The sequence below is a fragment of the Danio aesculapii genome, chromosome 8, assembly GCF_903798145.1.
Source record: "Danio aesculapii chromosome 8, fDanAes4.1, whole genome shotgun sequence".
In the NCBI taxonomy this organism is placed as follows: Eukaryota; Metazoa; Chordata; class Actinopteri; order Cypriniformes; family Danionidae; genus Danio; species Danio aesculapii.
In genome coordinates, this window is record NC_079442.1 from 53,839,142 (window position 1) to 53,866,424 (window position 27,283).

At 38.6% G+C, this 27,283-nt stretch overlaps 3 protein-coding genes across 4 annotated transcripts in view; 1 reads left to right on the top strand and 2 right to left on the bottom strand.

Moving 5' to 3' along the window:
• Window positions 1-3,012: 3,012 nt before the first annotated feature.
• On the bottom strand, window positions 3,013-7,201 carry fabp1b.2 (fatty acid binding protein 1b, liver, tandem duplicate 2). The gene is made up of 4 exons (XM_056464195.1): window positions 7,094-7,201; window positions 3,900-4,069; window positions 3,272-3,364; window positions 3,013-3,184 (listed from the first exon to the last, which is right to left on the bottom strand). Exons 1-4 carry the CDS (start codon window positions 7,158-7,160, stop codon window positions 3,128-3,130), a joined length of 387 nt encoding a protein of 128 aa, XP_056320170.1. The 5' UTR covers window positions 7,161-7,201; the 3' UTR covers window positions 3,013-3,127.
• A 5,724-nt stretch (window positions 7,202-12,925) lies between these two features.
• Window positions 12,926-27,283, top strand: part of znf366 (zinc finger protein 366) — a 60,401-nt gene continuing 46,043 nt past the window's right edge. The window contains exons 1-4 of one of the 2 annotated variants that reach the window (XM_056464196.1): window positions 12,926-13,037; window positions 13,170-13,246; window positions 14,450-14,515; window positions 14,676-14,856. The gene's annotated coding sequence lies outside the window, so the exon portion shown is untranslated. The remainder of the gene's footprint in view (window positions 13,038-13,169; window positions 13,247-14,449; window positions 14,516-14,675; window positions 14,857-27,283) is intronic. The other variant, XM_056464197.1, reaches the window with a different exon arrangement.
• Window positions 15,881-22,918, bottom strand: fabp1b.1 (fatty acid binding protein 1b, tandem duplicate 1). Its single transcript, XM_056464200.1, has 4 exons — window positions 22,813-22,918; window positions 20,174-20,346; window positions 18,770-18,862; window positions 15,881-15,992 (listed from the first exon to the last, which is right to left on the bottom strand). Exons 1-4 carry the CDS (start codon window positions 22,877-22,879, stop codon window positions 15,939-15,941), a joined length of 387 nt encoding a protein of 128 aa, XP_056320175.1. The 5' UTR covers window positions 22,880-22,918; the 3' UTR covers window positions 15,881-15,938.

The window sequence follows — 27,283 nt, forward strand, 5'->3', positions numbered from 1 at the left end:
TAATGAGGAAATAATGTTAAACTGGGGCAACGCGATGGCGCAGTAGGTAGTGCTGTCGCCTCACAGCAAGAAGGTCGCTGGTTCGAGCCTCAGCTGGGTCAGTTGGCATTTCTTTGTGGAGTTTGCATGTTCTCCCCACATTCGCGTGGGTTTCCTCTGGGTGCTCCGGTTTCCCCCACAGTCTAAAGACATGCAGTACAGGTGAATTGGGTAGGCTAAATTGTCCGTAGTGTATGAGTGTGAATGTGTGTGTATGGATGTTTCCCAGAGATGGGTTGCAGCTGAAACGGCATCCGCTGCGTAAAACATGTGCTGGAAAAGTGTTGATGATGTGTAAAAGTGTCAGAAGGTGGATTTCTCTGATGGATCATGTGTTGATCTGCATCCCAATCATCACCAATACTGCAGAAGACCTACTGGAACCCGCATGGACCAAGATTCTCACAGTTATCAGTCAAGTTTGGTGAAGGAGAAATCATGGTTTGGGGTCTACATTCAGTATGGGGGCGTGCGAGAGATCTGCAGAGTGGATGATCAACATCAACAGCCTGAGGTATCAAGACATTTGTGCTGCCCATTACATTACAAACCACAGGAGAGGGACAATTCTCCAGCAGGATAGCGCTCCTTCTCATACTTCAGCCTCCACATCAAAGCTCCTGAAAGCAAAGGTGCTCCAGGATTGGCCAGCCCAGTCACCAGACATGAACATTATTGAGCACGTCTGGGGTAAGATGAAGGAGGAGGCGTTGAAGATGAACACAAAGACTCTTGATGAACTCTGGGAGTCCTGCAAGAAGGCTTTCTTCACCATTCCAGATGACTTTATTAATCAGTGATTTGAGTCATGTCAGAGATGTATGGATGCAGTCCTCCAAGCTCATGATGGAGTCAGACACAATATTCATTCTGTTTCCACTGCAGCATGAGCACATATTCTATACTGGACATTATTGAAGGTTCAGTGAGCAGACTTTAGTCTAAGCAGAGTCAGAGCTTACTGTCCTAATCAAATCAGTCAACATCAAGACATGATCAGATTATATTGTGCTCAAATAAACGTCATCTAGAGGCCTTTACCTTTCATATAAGACACTTCTGACACCAAATGATCAACTAGAAGTCAAGTTATTATCTGCTGCTCTTAAAACTTGGAGAGCCGACAAGACTTTTGTCAGGTAGTGTACATATAAAAGGAAAATATGTCAAATTGTTCTGCATGTTTGCTAAAACTGAAGGCAAACACATACCGGGATTTTGTGAGCTGATTTCATTTTAAAAGCTTAGGTTCAATCTGAACTGACCTTTGAACTTTATTAATCTGCTATTCTTCTCTGTGGCTAACTTTCTTTTATATAAATCAAATCTCTTGCCGAAAAGCATAAACAGATCAACAAAGTCACTGAACATTATAAACATTGTTTTATAAGTTGGATATTGTTCATCATAGTGCCTTATGGTTTGTCTCTGGTGCACGCCTACATCACTGTAATGTATATAAGATGACAGAATGGACCTCATTACAGTCAAGGAGAATATAGCACAAGTTAGTTTTTATTTTTAAAGCTTCAGCTGGTAAATTACCACAGTATATAGCTAGTTTGTTGGAGAACTACTCCAATACTTGTGATTCCAGATCAGCAGATGCCATTTTTTTTACATAGAGTTAGGTCGATCTGCATTCTACAAATGTGCTTCATACTGTATGTATGAAATGAGTTTCGAGATATACTACTTATAAATATTGCTATATTTAAAACTAATTTTAAATCTGTCTATTTAGAACAGTGCACATGTTTTAATACTTGATTATGTTTATTTTATTTTTGTGTGCGTCTGTGTGTTGTGATATGTACTCTTCTGTAACTCTGTCCGATGCTGCTTGTCTTGACCAGGACTCATTGTTAGAAGAGATATTGTATCTCAATGGCACTGTCCTGGTTAAATAAGTAAATAAATGAAAAATAAATAAATAAAACATCAGAAGATGGAGACACTGTGCTCATAAAGGGATGGACATGGTCAGCAACAATACTCAGGTAGGCTGTGGTGTTGACACCATGCTCAATTGGTACTAATGGACCCAAAGAAAATCTCCCCCACACCATTACACCAGGATGGATCCATGCTTTCATGTTGTTGAGGCCAAATTGTGAGCCGAGCATCCGAATGTGGCAGCAGAAATGGAGACTCATCAGACCAGGCAACGTTTCTCCAATCTTCTATTGTCCAGTTTTGGTGAGCCTGTGTGAATTGTAGCCTCAGTTTCCTGTTCTTAGCTGACAGGAGCGGCACCCTGTGTGGTCTTCTGCTGCTGTAGCCCATCCGCCTCAAGGTTGGACGTGTTGTGTGTTCAGAGATGCTCTTCTGCAGACCTCGGTTGCTTATTTGAGTTACTGTTGCCTTTCTATCAGCTGGAACCAGTCTGGCCATTCTCCTCTGACATCAACAAGGCATTTACGCCCACAGAACTGCCGCTCACTGGATATTTCCTCTTTGTTGGACCATTCTCTGTAAACCCTAGAGATGGTTGTGTGTGAAAATCCCAGTAGATCAGCAGTTTCTGAAATACTCAGAGCAGCCCGTCTGGCACCAACAACCATGCCACATTCAAAGTCTCTTAAATCCCCTTTCTTCTCCATTCTGATGCTCGCTTTAAACTGCAGCAGATCGTCTTGACCATGTCTACATGCCTAAATGCATTGAGTTGCTGCCATGTGATTGGCTGATTAGAAATTTGTGTTAATGAGCAGTTGGACAGGTGTACCTAATAAAGTGGCTGGTGAGGTAGGTGTATATGTGTATATATATATATATATATATATATATATATATATATATATATATATATATATATATATATATATATATATATATATATATTTATATAATTTTTTTCCATGTTTATTTGTTTTGTCATTTTTTATGTTTTTAATGTCAGTTCTAGATAACAACAACAATAATAACAACAACAACCCTGGAGCAGCTCAGATCAACAGATGAGGGATGAGGAATTTTCTTTGTAAGTTTATTTCTGTATTTTTCTCAGGAGAAATCAAGACATTATTTCAGACTTTGTCAGTATTTGTCTTCTCATTTTCTGCCTGGTGTGTGTTTTCTCCTCTGTTTACGCCACACGTTTGCTGAAGCGCTTGTAGGCGATGTTGTCCTCAGTGCTCAGAGTCTGAAACACAGCATCGGCAGCACACATCAGCTTATTTTTATATAAACATAATAAATATATAAAGGTAAATGCTGATATTCGACTGACGATGAGCAGAGTGTTTTCGTCCAGCATCTCCCAGGTTAAAGTGATGTTGCTCAGCGCTGCCTTCAGCTTCTGCCCATCTCTGTGCACCACAGTCTGAAGCACAGCAGAATTATGTTCTTATTAGGGCTGCACAGTATATGGTTTCAGCACTGATATATTGTAATGTGATCATTCACAATAGTGACATTGCAGGATATGCAATGTTGAGGCTGGATTCTAATCTATTTGCATGTGTTTTTGAGGCCTGAGAGTGTATGAAGGTTTTAAAAGCTTTCAGCAATAAGAAATTGTACAGTTCTAGTGATTTAGTTATACAACAAAGACTGTACACTACAGTCAGCAGCAGATAATAACTGGACTTCTAGTTGATGATTTGGTATCAGAAGTGTCTTATATGAAAGGTAAAGGCCTCTAGATGACGTTTATTTGAGCACAGTAAAATCTGATCATGTCTTGATGTTGACTGATTTGATTAGGACAGTAAGGTCTGACTCTGCTTAGACTAAAGTCTGCTCACTGAACCTTCAATAATGTCCAGTATAGAATATGTGCTCATGCTGCAGTGGAAACACTGCTGACACACAACTGTGTGTAAACCCCTTATAAAAGTGACAGGTCTCCCTTTTACCTTGACCCTCTGTCCACTCAGCATTTTTAGCTCGGTGTCCTGCCCGATGGTGAAGCTGTTGTTCAGCACTGTTTCTCCTCTTCTGGTGGTCAGACAATAATCGTCTCCGTTCTCCTGGATCTCAAACTGGGTTTTCCCCTCATCGGCTTTCTTGATAAGATCTTGAAAACCTGAAACAATCCTCACATCTTTAGAAACGCAGTGTGTAAAATGAAATAATTTAGTCAAATAAAATAATAATCGGTGGCGTAGTGGGTAGCACGATCGCCTAACAGCAAGAAAGTTGCTGGATCAAGCCTCGGGTGGGTCAGTTGGCATGTCTGTGTGGAGTTTGCATGTTCTCCCCGTGTTGGTGTGGGTTTCCTCCGGGTGCTCTGGTTTCCCCCACAGTCCAAACACATGCGCTATAGGGGAATTGGGTAAGCTAAATTGTCCGTTGTGTATGTGTGTGAATGAGTGTGTATGGGTGTTTCCCAGTGATGGGTTGCAGCTGGAAGGGCATCCGCTGCTCAAAATAAGTTGGCGATTCATTCCACTGTGGCAACCCCTCATTAATAAAGGGACTAAGCCTAAAAGAAAATGAGTGAAAATAATAATTTCCCTACCAGGTTCATCTAAACAAACAAACAAACAAACAAACAAACAAACGAACAAACGAACAGTGGGATATTTCTATATTGTATAAGTATTTTTTTTTGCTTTCCAGGTGCAAATATCTGAATATCCCTAAATACATTTCCTAATATTGTTAAATGCTTTAATTCATACAGTTTTTCGGCATCCATGTTAACAGATTAGAGCTTTCATACCGCACGCAGAAGCAGCGTGTCAGCGCGAGGTGTGAGCGTTGCTGAAGCTGCAGTTAGTGCCTTTATTTATTAAAGTGACAGTGCATTGATAATGACCTAAACACATTGAATGACAGTAAACAGTATCAATTAAACCCAATAAATGCATTGATAATATCAACAGATTTATATATATATATATTCAATCAAATAAACTTAAACGATTAAAAACGGCAACAAATATTGATTTGGGCCTGAACTACAGAACCAAATTTAAAACACACTAGTTTGCACAATATCATTATAACTGTATTGTATAAATATTATTATACCTATAGACCTACATAATCCTGATAATCAAAAACAAGATGACATGCTGTCGCAGGCGATTGTCTTCTGAGTGCGCCTGAAAAATCACGAATGACACTCCTCAAAGAGCTTGAGGAGCATACAGTCCTTTAGAATCTACATCATTTGTAAATTAAAGACTTGCAGGTTAAGGAAACAGCATAGGAGGAGGTTACCGCAAGTGCAGATGAAAAGTTTTTTAAGAAGTGTATTCATAGATATAAAGGTAACTAGACAGAGCTAGATTGATCTGTGCAGCAGCTGTCAATGAGCTGCTTACTGCAGATGCAGTCGGTGTGAAAGGCAAACGCCTGTGCGCTGCTTCTGCTCTCCATACGCGCTGCACACGCTCTGCTTGAGATGTGAAACAGGCGTAAAACATATGCTGGAATAGTTGGTGGTTCATTCCACTGTGGCGCCCTCAGATAAATGAGTGACTAAGCCAAAGGAAAATGAATGAATGAATTTAAATTTAATGCACTTTTAATACAATGAAATATTTTGAATTGTTTTAGTTTGAGTTATTTTTGTACATCAAATAAAAATATAAAATAATAAATAAATCCATTTTGTCTGAGTTTTTAATTTAGTCTGTAATGACAATTAAACAATATTGCAAATAGCTGCATTTAAAATAAATGCATTTTTAATTTGGTTTATTTTCGGACATCAAATAAAAATCTGAAAGAATTTAATAGAAACTAGCTCAAAATACAAGATATTTAAAAGATACGTACATTTAATGGAAAATATGTATATGTATATATTAATGTGTGTGTGTATACCAACACAGTCTCACGGCAATTCGTTACTTTTTGATTTAGTGGTTAATTCGTATGATCTAATTCGTACATTTTAGTACGATTTGCTCATCCTCCAATGACGGTTGGGTTTAGGGGTGGGGTTAGGTGCCACGCCTCCTTTTTAAAATCGTACGAATTCGTACGAATTAGCCACTAAACTGACAAAACGTAAAATACTCACGTTTTCTCGTGAGATCAGGCTGGTGTATACTGTATATATTCATTCATTCCTTTTCCTTCGACTTAGTCCCTTATTTATCAGAGGTCGCCACAGCGGAATGAACCACTAACTATTCCAGCATATGGTTTATGCAGCGCATGCCATTGCTGCCACAACTCAGTACTGGGAAACACCCATACACACCCATTCACACACACACACACTCATACACTACGGCCAATTAAGTTCATCAATTCCCCTATAGCGCATGTGTTTGGACTGTGGGGGAGCACCCGGAGGAAACCCACGCCAACCCGGGGAGAACATGCAAACTCCACACAGAAACACCAACTGACCCAGCCGGGATTCGAACCAGCAACCTTCTTGCTGTGAGGCCACAGTGCTAACCACTGAGGCACTATGCCGCCCGTATATTTATATAATTAATAATCTATTAATTTATTTTCAAATTAAAAGTGATAGTTTTCACAACATTTCGTGAAGAGCAGCACTTTTAAAATGATTTCACCAAACACACAGTAAATGCATGCAGATTATGTACAAATGGTTTTCAGCACGCTTTAGAAATGTGTGTTTCAGTTATGATGCAGCCGAAATTAAACGTTTAAAATAAAGTGAGTTTGCCTAAAAATAATAAAATAAAATAAGAAAATGATCTGCCAAACCAGCCAGAAAAAATCAAGTGTTCCCTCTGAATTAATTGACTGAAGTGACTTAATTTGGTCACTTTATAATAAGGTTGTATTAGTTAAAGTTAGTTAATGCATTCACTAACACGAACAAACAATGAACAACACATTCAGGACAGTATTTAGTCATATTTGTTAACAATAGTTAATGAAAATACAGTCGATCAGTGTTAGTTGACAGTGCATTAACTAATATTAACAAGCATGAATCTGGATGTTAATAATGCTTTAGTAAATATTGAAATATGATTAATAAATGCTTCCTTTGTTCATTATTAGTTCATGTTAGTAAATATATTAGCTAAAGAAAACTTATTGTAAAATGTGACTCTTAATATTTAATTCAAATGAGCTTAACTTTGACCCCTGTGATATCTTTACTCACCGATGGCCGCCATGAACTCCTCCATACCCTCGGATTTCTCCAGCTCAAACTTCCCAGAGAACGACATGATGATTTCTGGATTTCACTTTAACACACTGAGTCAAACACACGCACTTTTATACACTCAACATCAATGAGGAGCAACTATAGACCAGAATGCAGGCTCCTGATTGGTCCCCGAGAGCTGAATTTGCATGTTATGATGAGAGGCTCACTCAGGCAACTCATAAACAGGCAAATTCAGCACTGCTGGAGGACTAAACAAATCTGTGTGTGTGTGTGTGTGTGTGTGTATGTGTGTGTGAGAACGCTGTGTGTCAGGATTCTCACAGGTACAGATGAACTTTGACCTTTTAAAATACAAAAAAAAAAACCTGTCTAATTTATTTGCCCTCCTGTTCAATTGTAATACTCTTTAAAGTATTTGCAGAGTGTTTAACAGAGAGATGTTTGGCAACGCATTCATTTCTTTTCACTTTCTTTTTTTCGGCTTGGTCCCTTTATTAATCTGGGGTCGCCATAGCGGAATGAACCGTCAACTATTCCAGCATATGTTTTACACAGCGGATGCCCTTCCAGCTGCAACCCATCACTGGGAAACATCCATACACACTCATTCACACACACACACACACACACACACACACTACGAACAGTTTAGTTCATCAATTTCTCCTATAGCGCATGTGTTTGGACTGTGGGGCGAAACCGGAGGAAACCCACGACAACACAAGGAGAACATGCAAACTCCACACAGAAACACCAACTGACCCAGCCGAGACTCAAACCAGCGACCTTCTAGCTGTGAGGCGATCGTGCTACCCACTGCGCCACCGTGACACCCTTTTCAACACATTCTAAAACAGTAGTTTGAATGCTTCATGCTTGTTAGTTCAAGAGTTCACACTTAGATATTGCTCGGTAATAATAGCAGGTTTGGCATGCTGTCCCGGGAGAGAACCCTGAGCTCGGAGATAACTGAGCTCCCGCCTGGTCGATGAGCATGTAAGGGGGTACGAGAGCAAGTAGTTCTCGAGAACTCCCCCTGGTAAAGGGGGAGATGGGGTGGATGGCAGGATTCTTCAAAAAACAAAGATAAGGAAGTAGTGCTAGACGGGAATTTGGAATAATCCAATTGGCTTATTAATGATTACAGATGAGAGATCAGCCGCGACCGCACTGAGGTAAACTAAATCACAATCAGAAAGAGCTTTATTGCCAGGTATGTTCACACTTATGAGGGATTTGTTTAGGTGTCAGAGCTTCTACAGCGCAGCAGAATTACAGAGACAGGACAAGAAACAGATAATAAATATATTTAAAAAATAGAAGTAGTGAATGCAAATATACAAATGAACAAGTGTATGTTTTAATAACTCATCTCTAATAACTGATTTATTTATCTTTGTCATGATGACAGTAAATAATATTAGACTAGATATTCTTCAAGACACTTCTATACAGCTTACAGTGACATTTAAAGGCTTAACTAGGTTAATTAGGTTGCAAATATACAAATTAACAAGTGTATGTTCAGCTATATTACTATATACATTAGCTATGCTTCCATCCAAAAATGTGAATGAACTTTATGCTCAAAACTGGATTATCGTATTAAAGACGTGCGAATAAAGCAGCGTTTCCATCCAACGAGTCAAAGTGAACAAAATCGTCACTTCCTGATTATCTGACGCCGAATATCAACAGTAAAAACTGAATTTACTGCGGTAGGAGAAGCTGCGTCAATCTTTTCTTCATCTAATAAATGACTTGCACCTCAGAAGGCAATCCTGACACGCAGTGAACGTGCGGTGGTGTTTGAAGGTGTCAGACGCGGAGCACAGACGCTCTTGATTCTGGAGGTCATTAATAATATAATAACACTAATACTTAAACGGTGTTTTAGAATGACCAAAACAACAGTTCAGATGGTTTACAGCGTGCTTAGCCTGCTGGTTTGTCCATTCATACACATTTTCATCATCACATGATCTCTTATAACAAAATCACATGACCTTTTTTAATGCGCATACTGAAATTTGTGCGGTAAAAGTGTTTCCATCATAGTTTATGTGCATCTTTTCTTATCGAATAAAAAGTTTATCCTACTCAGTTATGCGCATATTTTTTTTATGCGCATTTTCTAAATGTATGCACATCATGGCGTTTCCATCAGCTGCTTTTTTTATGCACATATCCAAAATGCACATAAAAATAGGTGGATGGAAACATAGCTAATGTTATATGAGCATCTGTTTTGTGCAAATTGGCATGTAAAGTATGTTGTTAAATAAGTGTATATGTAAGACCCTCTAGTTTTTCACAATTTTTTTAATGATTTTTTTTGCGATAAAAATTACTGATTTTGTCAATAGTATCTGGATGCAGCCTTTATGTTGCAAGCTGAGATTGCATCTCTCAGTGATGCAATGTCAAAACAATGCACTCAATGGAGCTAGTGACATCACTGTGATGGTTAGGGGTGGGGTTAGATGAGCCCATTAAAAGCTGCACCAAGTCTGCAGCCAGACCCCTCTCTATTTTGTGGCAGTAATTCCCAGAAATTTGAGAACAATTTTGCAATAAAAAAAAAATTAAATAAATAAATAATAATAATAATAATAATAATATATATATATATATATATATATATATAAATACAGTTGAAGCCGGAATTATTAGCCCCCCTGTTTATTTTTCCCTCAATTTCTGTTTAACGGAGAGCAGATTTCTCCAACACATTTCTAATCATAATAGTTTAATAACTCATCTCTAATAACTGATTTCTTTTATTTTTGCCATGATGACAGTAAATAATATTAGACTAGATATTCTTCAAGACACTAGTCCATGCTTTTATGACTTCTAGGCTGGATTGCTCTGTTTGCTGGCTGCCCAGCATCCTCTATTAACAAACTTCATTAGTACAAAATGCAGCTGCCAGAGTTCTTACCAGGTCTAGAAAATTTGATCACATCAACCCAATTTTATCCTCCTTACACTGGCTGCCTGTTAAGTTTCGTATTGATTTAAAATATTGCTTCTTAAATATAAAGCTTTAAAGAGCCCATATTATGGGTTTTTGAAAATGCCCTTCCATGTAGTGTGTCACACAGCTCTAAGTGAAGTGAAATATCCAGCTAAGGCTTAAATCTGTAAGTGTACAGTGTTTAAAACTATTGATTCATCTATAAAAGAGTCGACTCATAGTGCTTCAAATGAGTCGTCTTGATAACGAGTCATTAGGTGTTTCGTGATGACGCAGCCACGAAACACAAGCCTCGCCAGTAGTTACGCGCGCAAACCCGGGAGATTTAAAACCTGCGGCCCCGCCCACTAACACAGAAAAAACACTAGACACACACACACAGACGCCGCCGGTCGAATGAAGTCACGCTGTGCTCAGATGGATAATATTGACAGTCTCTACCCAAAGATGAGTTGTGAACTGTGAAGAGTCAGTGGTTGAGGTTTATTCACTAGTGTAAGTACGTGCGATTAAAATTGTTGCCTCGTTTAACTTGCAAATTATGTATTTATTGTGTTTTGTTACTTGTTAACCTGGTACAGTACACACGGTTACTCTTTATATTCTCATATCGCATGTAAGCCACGTTAAAAACGCGACGCGTGCTGCTTTGTTTACGGATTTAACGTTAAATGCTTTTGTGAGCTCGCGTTCCACTGCCGTTTGTCGTTGCTATGGCCATCGTAAGCTAGGAGACAGGAGACTCATGTCAATCTCCCTAGTTCTGAGGAGGAGCGTGATGTGTGTGTGTTTGTGTTTGTGTGTGTGTGTGTGTGAGAAAAAGAGCAGGTCGAGTGTGTGACGGCTAGGAGACAGGAGACGCGTGTCGCTCTCCCTAGTTCTTCTGAGGAGCGTAATGTGCGTGCGTGGGTGCGTGCGTGTGTGTGTGAGAGAGAGAGAGAGAAAAAGAGCAGGTAGAGTGTGTGACGGCTAGGAGATTCGCGTCGATCTCCCCAGTTCTTCTGAGGAGGGTTGTGTGTGTGTGTGAAAAAAGCCTTACACTATGAAGCGTGTGTGCACTGTGACTACTTTTATATAGTTGATTACCAGCTGGGCATTTCACTCTGTCTCGTGCTGAAGCCTGTCACTGTCGACCAATCGCAGCAGACTGTCATCGGTCCAATCAGCGCAGATTAGCTTCGCGCTGAGGAGGGGTTTGGGAACAAATGAATCACTGAACGAATCATATGGGAGTCGTTGGGATAATTAGGTAAAAATAAATGCAGATTATAAGACCATGACAGTGTTTTTTGACCTTGCATGCAGATTAGACTGTTGTTGGAGACCCTTACAACCTAAATATGACCCTATTTCATGTATAATATGGGCTCTTTAAATAATCTAGCTCCTGTTTATCTAACCAACCTTCTGTCTCGCTACAATCCAACTCGCTCTTTAAGATCTTAAAACTCAGGGCTTCTGGTAGTACCTAGAACAGCAAAGTCGAGTAAAGGAGGTCGAGCCTTCTCATTTATAGCTCCTAAACTCTGGAATAGCCTTCCTGATAACGTCCGAGGCTCAGACACACTCTCCCAATTCAAAACTAGATTAAAGACCTATCTGTTCAGTAAAGCATACACTTAGTGCACCACTTAGCGAGCTTCCACACAGGTTCTGCACCTTGTTGATATACACTCTGCAGATCTCTCGTATACTGAGTGTAGACCTCAAACCATGATTTCTCCTTCACCAAACTTGACTGATTTCTGTGAGAATCTTGGTCCATGTGGGTTCCAGTAGGTCTTCTGCAGTAATTGCAATTTTATCCTCCTTACACTGGCTGCCTGTTAAATTTCGTATTGAATTTAAAATATTGCTTCTTACATATAAAGCTTTAAATAATCTAGCTCCTGTTTATCTAACCAATCTTCTGTCTCGCTACAATCCAACTCGCTCTTTAAGATCTCAAAACTCAGGGCTTCTGGTAGTACCTAGAATAGCAAAGTCGAGTAAAGGAGGTCGAGCCTTCTCATTTATAGCTCCTAAACTCTGGAATAGCCTTCCTGATAACGTCCGAGGCTCAGACACACTCTCCCAATTCAAAACTAGATTAAAGACCTATCTGTTCAGTAAAGCATACACTTAGTGCACCACTTAGGGGGCTTCCACACAGGTTATGCATCTTGCTTATATACACTGTGAACATCAGCTACGCTAATTATTTTCTTTATTCTCCATTTCCACCTGGGGATACTCTTCCCGAGGCCCCCAGACTATGCAGAGTCACTGATTCGATCCAAGACCAACGACGAGATGATCCCAAGGTTTCCATATCCTGGACCTGGCCGAATCCTGAGCAGCTACTGTGATGGTCATGGAGGAGTGGAGAACATGAGACTGATTCCTGTGATGCTCCAGAGACAGACGAGTCTTCGCTGAGGCCAGCTTCCAGCCTCCGCCACTGAGACTGCAGCTCTGCACAAGACGTTTGGCCAGCGGAGAAATTAAAATGGTCGTGCCCAACTGAGTCTGGTTTCTCTCAAGGTTTTTTTTCTTCACTTCCGCCTTTAGTGAAGTTTTTTTTCCCTCTCCGCTGTCGCCACTGGCTTGCATGGTTCAGGATCTGTAGAGCTGCGCATCGTTGGATTTGCTCTTCAGTGTTTGGACTCTCAGTAGTGATTATTAAACCACACTGAACTGAGCTAAACTGAACTGAACTTAAACACTACAAACTGAACTACACTGTTCCTATTTACTGTGACCTTTTATGTGAAGCTGCTTTGACACAATCTACATTGTATAAGCGCTGTACAAATAAAGGGGAATTGAATTGAATTGAATTGGTAATGATTGGGATGCAGATCAACAGATGATCCAGCATAGAAATCCACCTTCTGACACTTTTACACATCATCAACTAGAAGTCAAGTTATTTGCTGCTCTTACAACTGAGATCCAGCACAAGACTTTTGTCAGGTAGTGTAACTTAAATTCAACAAATGGACCGTCAAAATAAAGTGTGACCTTTTTACATGCGGATTAACAAACCTATTGAAAGTGAAAGTCTGAACATGCTAACATAAAACCAACTTTGGCAAACTCTTTCAGAATCTCTCCCAGTTCAGTGCTGGATTCAGCTGAAAACTCCTCAAATGGGCAATTTCAACCATTGTGAGACACAACCTGTGAGTATTTTTATTTTTAAAAATGGATCTATGACATGCAGAGCGTCTAACGTTAACGGTATGTTGTAGCGAGGACATAAACAATGACATAAACAATGTTTTGCACAAACAATTTAGCTACAAATCCACATTTATCCATCAAACCCCTGTAAACACCCATAGTCTTTACAAGCTTGTGTGATGTGTTTGTATTAATGAGTTATGTGAACATTTTGGTGTATTACTTACATGTTTATAATCTGAATATGTATGAAAGACAGCTGTCAATTGTTATTTTGGAGAGCAGGTATGTGGTTCAGCTGTGTCCTCTTCATTTTCTGTGTCTGATTCAGGCTCAGACTGATACGGCTACACATTATTTGCACAACAGAGCAGTGCAAGAGCACGTGCTCTCCTCCTCTGGAGTCTATCTTCTCTGACTCTACTGCAATCAGGCTAACTTCTGGGCCTGCTCTCTTTGTCTCTCTCTCTCCCTCCCCCTGTGTCTCTCCTTCTACCTCTGGTAACTTTAATTTTACATTTAAGCTGGGTACAATTTACATCATATGTTTTATCATTTCATATTTGATCATTTTATACAGTTATTTTGTAATTAATTCAGTTGTAACAATAAAGAATTATTGTCATTAAATCATTTCATTATCAAGCATTCGTGAATTACTTTTGATTTAACATCAACATTTAACTGTTCCATATTGCAATACAATACAATCACATAATATCAGCGCTCTCCCACATTTATAGCTATTAATACTGCCCATTCAGCAGAACTACAGTTCGTACCGCTGTGGTTTTAAAACCCAATCCTACAATATCTGCAAAAAAAATAAAGAAATAATGTAGTAATGCAGTTCTCTGGTGGTATATTGGTTCGAGTTTTATAGTAACAAATAATATCTTGTTATTGAAATACATATTTACTTATACAACAGTTCTGTCTGGTTTTTGAATCTGATTGGCTGACAGCCTCTTCACCAGTGTTGCCAGACGTATGATAGTAATCGTATTTGTATGAGAATTTCGACCTTTGTATGATGTACGATCAATAATGAGAAAAATCCTATAATGGACGATAATTTCAGAGTTTTATGGCATTTAAAAGTTCTTTATTTATTGATCGAGCTGCATCTTTTCTGTAGTGTCTGTCAGGAGAAGCTGGAGTTAGGCATGTTCTCTATCTCATCTTACGTTCCCTCTTCTCAGCCAATCAACATGGAGAATGGCTCTCTCTCACGAGTTAACGCTCCTGCTGCGCGTGCCCGTGGTTAGGTCAGTAGTTTTCAGTTTGAGGTCGATTTTTTAAGCAATAATGTTAAAACAATTAGTGCTTTAAAGAAAGGTGAGAAGTACAGGGGAGTTTTCCCTTGATGTTCTCGTTTTCCCCCATTTGTCATGTGATGCGTCATGTGAACGTGTTTTTTTCCCAAAGTTTCAAAACAATGCACACCTCAGAGTGTTCAAAATTCGGGAGGGTGCACTGCTTTCAAGCCAACCAGCACTATTTTGCAGTCCATGACGGCATCCAATTGGTACAGCAAAATGAATCCCTCAACATCTGGCAACATTCGATGACAGCAACTCCGATGTGGAGTTTGAACCTTCCCACTAAGGTAGGCCTAGTTTTTTTAACGTATTGTGGTAATTTGCACGTTGTGTCAAAACGCTATGTGTCTAGATAATAGCTGTATACTCTCTGTTTGACTCGTGTATGATAATTTTCCTCCAAATATAATAACTTTCAGGTTCTGGTACGATACTTTGACATTTCCAATCTGGCAACACTGCTCTTCACCCTTGTGTGTTACTTCGGCCACAGAGAGACCATTAGAAGAGTAAACAACTCTCTACAGTTTGACAAATATTGTTGCTGTTGGGCAACATAATGTACTTTTGAATCTTTTTAGTCGAGAGTGTAGCTGTTTAGATTGCAACTGCAGTTTATTTATGAGGATAGAGCTTATTTTAAATTTGTATAATTTCTGAGATTCAGTGCGTGGGCGCCTATTAGCCTGTCAGCAGAGCAAGGACAGTTGACTGCCACAAGATGGCGACAGAGACAGCATAATAAGTGCTTAGGGGAGGAAAACTCAGTGTAAATGTCAATCTACAGCTGATCAAATCATTAAAGATCAGGTAAGTGACTCTCTATGTCGATCACTCTCATTTGTATGTTGTAGTGCTGTATTTATACCACAGTAATCTGTTAGTGTTTGCTTTGCTTTGGATTTTTCGGGGTTAATCATTGTCATCTCCTGATTGCAACAGAGGAAAACTGGGAAATCTCTGTAGACTGATGACATTTCATGCTGTTCAGCTTTATAATCTTAAAATGTAAGCAAAATCAGCTGTTCTGTCATCACTTCAGACATTACGCTAGAGAATCAGTCAAACACTAGCTCTACAGTGATGTTGGTGAATGAGCAGCGGTTTCGTCTGTTCATCACATCATAAACTGGCATTACTACTATTACTGACACGCGCGCGCGATCAGCTTGTTTCTTCATGCTAAATAGATCTGTGGATTGAGATTAAATCTGCTTTATTTTAGAGGTTTAGTATAGGCAGAAGGAGGACGAACACTATTATAGACAACAGGAGGATTTAAGAGAAGTAAACAAGACAAGTGCACAGATGTGATTGAGAACACTTTAATGTATAAAAAGTCTTGCTTGTGTTTTCTCAGATCATGTTTTTACGCCACACGTTTGCTGATGCGCTTGTAGACGAGACCGCCGACCGTCAGAGTCTGAAACACACACACAAGCAGCACAACACGTTAGTTCACTTCTGGAAAAAAAACACACGTACAGTTGGATTATTTCTAATATTAAAATATAAAAAATAGTAAATAATATTAGACTAGATATTCTTCAAGACACTTCTGTACAGCTTAAAGTGACATTTAAAGGCTTAACTAGGTTAATTAGGGTAACTAGGCAGGTTAGGGTAATTAGGCAAGTTACTGTATAACAATGGTTTGTTCTGGAGACTATCGGAAAAATATATTGCTTAAAGGGGCTAATAATATTGACCTTAAAATGGTGTTTAAAAAATTAAAAACTGCTTTTATTCTAGCCGAAATAAAACAAATAAGACTTTCTCCAGAAGAAAAAATATTATCAGACATACTGTGAACATTTCCTTGCTCCGTTAACATAATTTAGGAAATATTTAAAAAAAGAAAAAAAAAATCAAAGTAGGGCTAATAATTCTGACTTCAGTGTATGTGGATGAGCTCCGTATGATAAACTGATCCCAGATCAGCTTCTGTACATGCCATTTAAAGTGACACCTCTGTTATCAAACAAGTGAAGAGCAGCAAATAAATCTCTCGTTTTGTTCAGTTTTTAACAGAGGTGTCTCTGTAAGAATACACAGATCTATAATGAAAGCATTCCATTACTTTAATAACTGATGTGCTCATGCATGAGAAAATTAGTTGTGTTTAAAATCAAACATTATTAAGAGTATTTGTCTGTTTAAACACACACCCGAATTCTGAAGTGTCCTGCACTTTGGCTCCTCTTTAAATGGCATGTACAGAAGCTGATCTGGGATCAGTTTATCCAGCCTGATCCCACGAGAAAACGTAAGGATTTTACGTTTTGTCAGTTTAGTGGGTAATTCGTACGAATTCATACAAGTTCAGTTGTACGAAATTGTACGATTTTTAAAAAGGAGGCGTGGCACCTAACCCCTCCCCTAAACCCAACCGTCATTGGGGGATGAGCAAATCGTACTAAATTTTACGAATTAGATCGTACGAATTCATACGAATTAACCACTAAATAAAAAAGTTACGAATTGCCGTGAGATTGTGTTGGTTTATCATACGGAGTGTGTCTGTCAGTCAGCGCTTATAGACTGATTTCACGCGGCCGCCATTGAAAATGGTGTAATCGAGGGAGGAAACCTGGAAGTATCGCCGTCACACAGAAATGTGTGCTGTATATCTTACCAACGAAGAGAAATCAACACAAATTTATCATTTCACTGCCCTCCCAGTGACCTGAAGGTCAGTTCTGAATGGATAGTTCAAATAAAAAGGGATAACATTTTCAGCTACGTTAAAGGAAGTGGCAGTAGTTAGCTAACGTTTTCTTTCTCAAACACACGTTTTAGATGCCATTTATCAAACTCAAGTTAATGAACTGATTCTTTCACTATATTAGACCTGTCACCATACTGAAATTCATTAAAAAAATTCCTGTTAACAGTTAAGCGCTGGTGAACGCAACACCGCTGATTTGCTATCGTGTTCACCAATGCTCAACAGAAATGACTGTGATTGGCCGCTGAGGTCATCAGTTCACTGCACTTCACCGATGTTTACTGTGTGCAAACACAGACGAGCGATCCGCTGATGACTCGACGGATCTTCACGGCTTTAAAACGCTCCAGTGTCCCTGTATCTGTGAAGAGCGGTGAACTGATGACCTACACGTCCAATCACAGTCATTTCTGTTGAGCACTGGTGAATACAACTGGTGTTTAAAAACGCGCTCAGCTGTGCTTAAATGTTAGCGGGAAATGGACACTTTTAAAACTTCAGTATCAGGACACTACTACAGTCAACATGAGGGTGTGCCACAGAGGACTGCAGTGTTTTAATCGCTCACCAGGCTACATAGGCTGATGCAGGGAAGCATCCCCACGGTGTTGACCTGCTGCCATGAACTGAAGCCTAGGAGACACTCTTTAACAGATTATAATGTTGATTGATGCCTAATATACTTTTAATTCTTTAGATTAGACTAAACTGAATGATAATAAAGTGATTTTTACACAATATCTGGATTTTGAAATCACAGCAACAGCTGGAGGTTTGTAGTCCACAGCATGTTACAGCAATGTTTACAGTGCTGATCCACTTTCGGGTTTCTTCCCACCACAGTCTCGCTTTGGTGTTTTTAAATGGCGGCCACATGAAATAAGCCTATATAAGTCATTGGCTTATACATGCATTCGCTGATTCAGAGGTTGCATATGAAGGGCGATGATCGACAGCTTTAATGGAAAGAAAGTGAATGCAGACATTTTTATATTCATTTCAACGTGCTTTCAAGATTAAAATACAAGAGAAACATGGGAAAATACCTAATGATAGCGGGATAGAATGGTGAAATACGGGAGAACCCCGGCAAAAACAGGAGGGTAGACATGTATGAAGTGAACAGGAAGTGTTTGTGGAAAAACATCTTTGCGAGGGAACGTAAAAACATAAAACATATATATTTTCCCATCACTGTTTTGGCTTTTTCCACCCATTTATTTCCCCACCATCACGTCCCTTCTGGGTCTCCGTAAATAAAAACAACAACAACAACAACAACAATTATTCCAGTCAAACATAAAGGAAAAAGACTAAAAATAAACAAATAAAAAATATAATAATAATAAAATCGTCCTTGTTTTATTATCCATCCCTTGTGAAATATATATTATTTATTTATTTTCAAAAGCAGGGCCAATAATTCTGCCTTCAACTGTAGATATATGAAGAATGACATTAGGGAAACTCACGTTGACCAGTGTGTTTGCGTCCACCAGCTCTGTGATGGATGTGATTCTGTTCAGCACCACCTTCAGCTTATTTCCCTCTCTATTCACAATAGTCTGAAACACACACGCACACACACACACACACACACACACACACACACACACACACACACATACACATACACTCATTAGATGATTTATTGTCATTAGATAGATCATTGCCATAACCCAACATTGGGTCAAATTTTTTTAACCCAACAGTTGGGTTAAAAAAACACTTATATTTAAAAAAAAAAATTTTGCACAACTGTCCATATTTGACCCAATAATGGGACAACCCAGCATTGTTTACAGCGTATGTAGTGCATACTCTAATAACTATTAGTATTATTCAAGTGTATTTTTGTCTCCAGCCGTTGTCAGCACTGATGATTTTAACCCATAAATTTGACGGCTGACCTCACAGCAAGAAGGTCACTGGTTCGAGTCACGGCTGTGTCAGGTCATGTTCTCCCCGAGTTGGTGTGGGTTTCCTCCGGGTGCTCCGCTTTCGAGAGGGGTCTGGATGCAGACCTGGCGCAGTGCAATCTGTGCTGCATCCAATGCTTTTTAATGGGCTCACCTAACCCCACCCCTCACAGTGATGTCACTCCATTGAGTGCATTGTGTCTGACATTGCGTCGCTGAGTGATGCAATCTCAGCTTGCATCATAAAGGCTGCATCCAGATAATATTGCCGGTTTCCCCCACAGTCCAAACACATGCGCTACCAGGGAATTGATGAACTACAGTGGCCGTATAGTGTTTGAGTGTGTGTGTGAATGAGTGTGTATGGGTGTTTCCCATTACTGGGTTGTAGCTGGAAGGGTGTAAAACATATACTGGAATAGTTGACGGTTCATTCCCCTGTGGTGACCCCTGATAAACAAGGGAATAAGGTGAAGGGAAATGAATGAAAGCATTTCTAAAAGGAGCTTCACCTTGACTTTCTCTCCAGTCAGCGGCTCGATGTCGGCACATTGCACAGAAATGGAAATACTATGTGCAAGAAATAGCCAAAGGAATATTTCGCATTTGCTGATTGTTAATTAGACTAATTAGTCTACCTAAAAATGTATAAAATCAATACACTTCAAAATGCAGATGAAGTTTATTGCATTTCTAAAAGGAGCTTCACCTTGACTTTCTCTCTTTGGTCAGCATCTCGATGTCGGCACATCGTGCATTAATTATAGTAATAATAATAATAATAATAATAATAATAATAATTTACAATGTGCCAGAAATAGCCAAAAGAATAGTTAGCATATTCTGATTATACGTTAGTCTAATTAGTCTACTTTAAAAATAAAAATAAAAGGTAAAGTCACTATGCTTCAATATGCATCCGTATGTATTTTACTGCACTGATAAATGGAGCTTCACCTTGACTTTCTCTCCGGTCAGCGTCTCGATGTCGGCCTCCTGCCCGATGGTGAAGCTGTTGGTCAGCACTTTTGATCCGGTCGTGACGGTCACTTTAAACTGGTTTCCGTTCTCCTCGATCTCAGACACACTCTTGATGTCTTTGCCTTTCTCAATCATGTCGTCAGGAAGACCTGAAACAGTCGTGTGTTCATTTCGTCTTCAGATGCATCAATTTAGAGCTCAAGACAAATACATTTGCCCTCCTGTGAAATGTATTGTTTTTATAATAGTGCTTCTAATAAATCCTGTTTAACACAGCTTCTCAACATTGTGTAAGCATAAGAGTTTTTATAACTCATTTCTTTTGTTTAGCTTTGATGAACGTTTGTTTTTGATGACAGCACATTTCCTAGTTATTTTGCAAGATAATAATGTTCAGCTTAGTGCAATTTAAAGGCTTAATTAGGGAAGTCATTAGACAGTGGTTTGTACTGTAGACAAATAATAACAACAACAACAACAACAATCATAATAATAATAATGACAATAATAAAAATAATAATAACAATATCAACAACAACAATATTAATATTAATAATAATAATGATATATAATACACAATATATAATACAGGGTGGTGCAGTGGGTAGCACAATTGCCTCACAGCAAGAAGGTCACTGGTTCAAGCCCCGGCTGGGTCCATTGGCATTTCTGTGTGGAGTTTGCATGTTTTGGTATGGATGTTTCCCAGTGATGGGTTGCGGCTGGAAGGGCACCCACTGCGTAAAATGTATGCTGGATAAATTGGCGGTTCATGCCGCTGTGGCGACCCCTGATTAAAACAGGGACTAAGGCGAAAAGAAAATGAATGAATGAATAATAATATTGACTACAGTGGTGTTACTTGTTTTATTTATTCTTTATTCTGACTAAACTAAAATAAATTAGGTAAATACAAATAAATAAATAAATAAATAAACACAAATATAAAAAATAAAAATAGAAAAGTTCAAATAAAAAAGTGAAAATATATTTTAAAATGTTAAAATATAGGAATAAATAAATATATATATATATATATATATATATATATATATATATATATATATATATATATATATATATATATATATATATATATATATATATACTGTAAAAAATGTTATGATCAATTATTCCTGTCAGCATATTTACTGTAAAAATGCAGGGTTCCACACAATTCACTCATGTTTTCTCAACACAAATCGATTAAGTTAACTTAACTCTTAACACACAAATTTATGTGGATTGAACATAAAAAAATTAAGTTGTCCCAATGAAATCTCAAGAATTTTGTTGTTTCAGCTCATTTTAAATAAGTAGTTTGAACAAGTAAAAAATCTTTTTGAGTGTTTTTAGGTTATTGTAACTTATTAAACTAAGTTAATCATGTTCTAACTTAATTTTATAAGTTATGCAAGCTGTTTTAAGTCAGTTTAACATAATAAAAGTTAAATGGACTCATAAGGTTAATTTGAGTCAGCTTAAAAAATTAGGGCAACCAGGATTTTTTTACAGCATATATATATATATATATATATATATATATATATATATATATATATATATATATATATATATATATATGTATGTGACAAATTTTTTAAATGAATGATAATAATAATAATAGATATGAAGAAACATAAGAAAACTGTATATCAAAATTACAATAATAATAATATTGATATTAATAAAATATAAAAATAAACAAACTTAAGAAATTCATTCATTCATTTTCTTTTCAGCTTATTAATCATACACTATGAACTATTTTACCCTACCCAATTCACCAATACCACATGTCTTGTGAGAAACTGGAGCACCTGGAGGAAACCCATGCCAACACGGGGAGAACATGCAAACTCCACACAGACATGCCAATTGACCCAGCGGAGACTCAAACCAGCAACTTTCTTGCTGTGAGGCGATTGTGCTGCTCTTGAGAAATATTAATTGTTAATAAATAATAATTAATTTCACAAGAGGGTAATAACTTTTTCACTCGTGTTTCTGAGGCAAAAGTCTTGTTTCTGGTCCAAATATCTCAAAATTCTTAAATTAAGAAGCATTTTCTGGACACATGAAAATATTGAATAGATTCATTTTCAGAAATAGTCAAAATGAAGTGAGTTTCCTTAAAACAAGGGGGATTATTGACATGTTTTAAAGGAAAAACTCACTTAATTTACTTATTTCTACTATACTGTAAAGAAAATGCTTCTCCATTTTAAATATTTATAACTAGAAATGAGACGAGAAAAGCATTTTTGCAGTGTCACACTGGATTGCACATCCACAGTTTCTTTACTCAGTATTTATGTCAAGTTTTCCAATGCAAATGCCCAAAAAGGGACGTTTGCATGATAGTTTACAGCAAATGTGTGCATTCAAATTAAATCTTTCAAACCATTCCATAGGGTTTGCATTGCAGATTCTGTGATGTGAATCTGCATGTTTATTAAAATCAAGTTGCTATCACCGATATTCTCGACCTTAGACATTAATGAAATATAAATCATCACTAAGATGGCATGTACAGGAATCTGAATCGCCCGTAGCTCTTCTATTATGGCTTTATTCATGAATCCTGTTGAATAAATAAATGTTGTGGGACTCACCGACGGCCTTCATGAACTCCACGAAGCCCTCTTGACTCTCCAGCTGATATTTCCCAGTGAACGACATGATGAGTGCTGAATACAGAGTGACTCTGGGGGTCCGACAGACGCTTTAATACACTCACAATCACTGATTAATAATTATTAACCGGACCGCAGGCTCCTGATTGGTGGACGCAGCCGAAATCTCATCAGGTGAAGTGTCATCTGGGGTGAAGCGTGTGATCAGATCACGGCCTTAACCTTTGACCTCTGCACTAATGATATGACATCATCACACACACACACACACACGGACCTTTGATTTCAGAGCTGAAATGGTTAATAGATATGATAAAAGTCTGTCTGGGGAGCACAAACGCTGGAGGATCTTCAGGCTTTCTCAGTGTTTCTGCTCATTAAACAGGCAAAATCAACACTGCAGGGTTAAACAAAACTATATACGCTCACTGGCCACTTTATTAGGTACACCTCACTACAGGAGTGTCCAAACTCGATCCTGCAGGGCCCGTGTCCTGCATATTTTATTTCCAACCCCAATTAAACCCACCTGAACCAGCTAATCAAGCTGTTTAGGTATACTAGAAACTTCCAGGCAGGTGTGTTGAAGGAAGTTAGAGCTAAACTATGCAGGACACCGGCCCTCCAGGACAGAGTTTGGGCACCCATGCCTTACTAGTACCAGGTTGGACCCCTTTTGCCTTTAGAACTGCCTTAATCTGTCATGGCATAGATTCAACAAGGTACTGGAACTTATCCTGCTGGAAGTAGTCATCAGAAGATGGAGACACTGTGGTCATAAAGGGATGGACATGGTCAGCAATAATACTCAGGTTGTGGCGTTGACACCATGCTCAATTGGTACTAATAGACCCAAAGGCAGAATGGATCCATGCTTTCATGTTGTTGAGGCCACATTGTGAGCCGAGCATCCGAATGTGTCAGCAGAAATGGAGACTCATCAGACCAGGCAACGTTTCTCCAATCTTCTCTTGTCCAGTTTTGGTGAGCCTGTGTGAATTGTAGCCTCAGTTTCCTGTTCTTAGCTGACAGGAGCGGCACCCGGTGTGGTCTTCTGCTGCTGTAGCCCATCCGCCTCAAGGTTGGACGTGTTGTGTGTTCAGAGATGCTCTTCTGCAGACCTCGGTTGTAACGAGTGCTTATTTGAGTTACTGTTGCTTTTCTATCAGCTGGAACCAGTCTGGCCATTCTCCTCTGACCTCTGGCATCAACAAGGCATTTGCGCCCACAGAACTGCCGCTCACTGGATATTTCCTCTTTTCTGACCATTCTCTGTAAACCCTAGAGATGGTTGTGCGTGAAAATCCCAGTAGATCAGCAGTATCTGAAATACTCAGACCAGCCCATCTGGCAGCAACAACCATTCAGAGTCACTTAAATCCCCTTTCTTCCCCATTCTGATGCTCGCTTTGAACTGCAGCAGATCGTCTTGACCATGTCTACATGCCTAAATGGACTGAGTTGCTGCCGTGTGATTGGCTGATTAGAAGCATTAGACAGGTGTATCTAATAAAGTGGCCGGTGAGTGCATATGCGTGTATGCCTACAGATTAGACCTCCTGTGAAACAGAGAACATTTTACTATCATATTTTTCTTCTTTTAGTTTGGCTGGAATACATTTTTTTTAAACAAACATGTAAAACTGCTGTGGTCAATATTATTAGCCCCTTAAGAAATTAGTATTAATATTAATCATCACAGAACAAACCACTGTAGTCCAATAACTTTACCCTAATTACCCTAGTGAAGCCTTTAAATGTCACTATAAGCTGAATACTAGTGTCTTGAAGAATATCTAGTCTAATATTATGTGCTGTCATCATGGCAAAGAGAAAAGAAATCAGTTATTAGAGATGAGTTATAGCTTTATTTTTCATGTATATTTGACAGGGAAATCACACAGAAATGTACAATGTGCCAGAATTAGCCTAAAGGATATTTTGCATTTGCTGATGGGAAATTAGTCTATCTACAATACATATGAAATTTACTGGCAACACGGTGGCTGAGAGGTTAGCGTCATGTCACAGCAAGAACGTCTCTGGTTCGAGTCCCAGCTTGGACAGCGTTTCTGTGTGGAGTTTGCATGTTCTCCCCATGTTGGCGGGGCTTTCCTCTGGGTGCTCCGGTTTCCCCCACAATCCAAACACATGCGCTATAGGGGAACTGATGAGCTAATCTAGCCGTAGTGTATGTGTGTGTGAATGAGTGTGTATGGGTGTTTCCCAGTACTGGGTTGTAGCTGTAATGCATCCGCTGCGTAAAATATATGCTGGAATAGTAGGTGGTTCATTCCGCTGTGGTGACCCCTGATAAATGAGGGGCTAAGCTGAAGTAAAATGATTGAAATGTACTGAATTTAAAAAATAATATAATAATGATCCACCAAGAGATTTTACTATGACTAACATTATACTATAAAACCAACAGAGCACTGTCACACTCAAGACAAAATGCAAGGCAAGTTTTTATATAGCACATTTTAGAGCTTCTCGATTATGGGAAAAATCATAATCACGATTATTTTGGTCATGATTGTAATCACGATTATTCAAAACGATTAATCAGTTGAAGTCAAAATTATTCACCCCCCTTTAATCTTTTAGAAATATTTCCCAAATGATGTTAAACAGAGCAAAGGGTTTTTCACAGTATTTCCTCTAATATTTTTTCTTCTGGAGAAAGTCTTATTGGTTTTATTTTGGCCAGAATAAAAGAAGTTTTTAATATTTTGAGACCCATTTTAAGGTCAATATTATTAGCCCCCTTAAAGCTATATTAGTTTAGGATTGTCTGCAGAAGAACTTGCCTAATTACCCTAATAAGCCTTTAAATGTCACTTTAATCTGAAAAATGTATAATATCTAGTCTAATATTATTTACTGTCATCATGACGAAGAGAAAATAAATCAGTTATTAGAGATGAGTTATTAACACTATTATGATTAGAAATGTGTTGAAAAAAACAGAAATTGTGGGAAAGGGTCGCTAATAATCCAGGAGGGCTAATAATTCAGACTTCAGCTGTATATACACAGTTATTTTCCTCCCTGTAAATAAGGGAAATAAATACAATAGAATAAAAATCTGAAATAACCTGTGCTTTAAGCATCTTCACTGTAAGAAAACACTTTAATTACAGCTCCAGCAGTCCTTCAGTCAAGAGCAGTGAGGGATTTTCTCCTGTTGTTGTTTGATTGATGATTAAATCAGTCAGCAGCAGGAATATTGTGCGCTGTCTCTTTAAGAGCAGTGCGGTTCTGATTTATGGTTTCTCTTTCATATGTCTTTTGATTCTCAACTCGTTTGTTTATTACTTAAATGAGAGTTAATATGAATAATCACTGAACACAGCGTTCAGACACATATTTAACCATTAAAGCGCTCACATTAAGATGACGTTAGATGTGTGTGCTCTGCTCGTCTCTGACACTGAGAGCACACACACACACACACACACACAGCATGCGCTCTCATTCACACTTTTAAAAACATGAATGATTCGACCTCAGTGAATGATGCGCATCCCCTGCTGCAGACGTTACATCACAGCACATGCTTTCACTGATGTTCAGGTGGAGCTGAGCTTTGCAGAGCAACAAATGTGTACAACTGGAAAGGGGCGGTATATGACGCAATAATCGTTTATCTCCATTACTGCTTTTTCATAATCATTAGAAGCCAAAATTGAAACCGAATCTTTGATTAATTGCACAGCCCTAGCACATTTCATACACAGTGGCAATTGAAAGTGCTTTACATAAACAGGAATAAAGGAATAAAATATCATATTTTCTCATTTTACTCTTGGACTTCCCCCCTCTGTGGACTTTTTCAATATCTGGTAATCTATTGGACGTCTCCAACAGATTTGATTTTGACCTGAAGTCGAAAAGTTAAGCTTTACAGCTCTAATTACATGCCCCTAATTTCAACTTCCTTCTGGAAGTAAATCGCACAGCCCCTAATTTTACCCCCCCTCCCAGGAGTAGATCGCATTAGCTAGCCAAACGTAATAAAAGGTCTTGATCTCAGCCAGATGCCAGGGACTTTAACCCACGTCTCGGATCTCGCTTATTGTGAGATACTCTGCTATCCCACAGAGACAGATAAACCAGCATGGTGATTTGACCCAAGTGAACATTTTTACTGCCCAATCAGATACATAAACAGGAATAAGAGAGACAAATATAAAAAAAATAAAAAAAAAATAATATAAAAACAGATTAAAATATGTTAAACAGGTTATAAAAGAATGAAAAAGAAGAGAAAAACATAATACTGTGATCTGTCAGACGTATCACAGTGCTCATTCAGTAAAGGCACAGCTAAACAGATGTGTGTTCAGGCTTGATGTGAATGTGTCTAATGTTGGAGCACATCTGATCATTTCTGGAAGCTGATTCCAGCAGCAGGGGGCGCTGTTAGTAGCTGAAGGCCGATTCACCC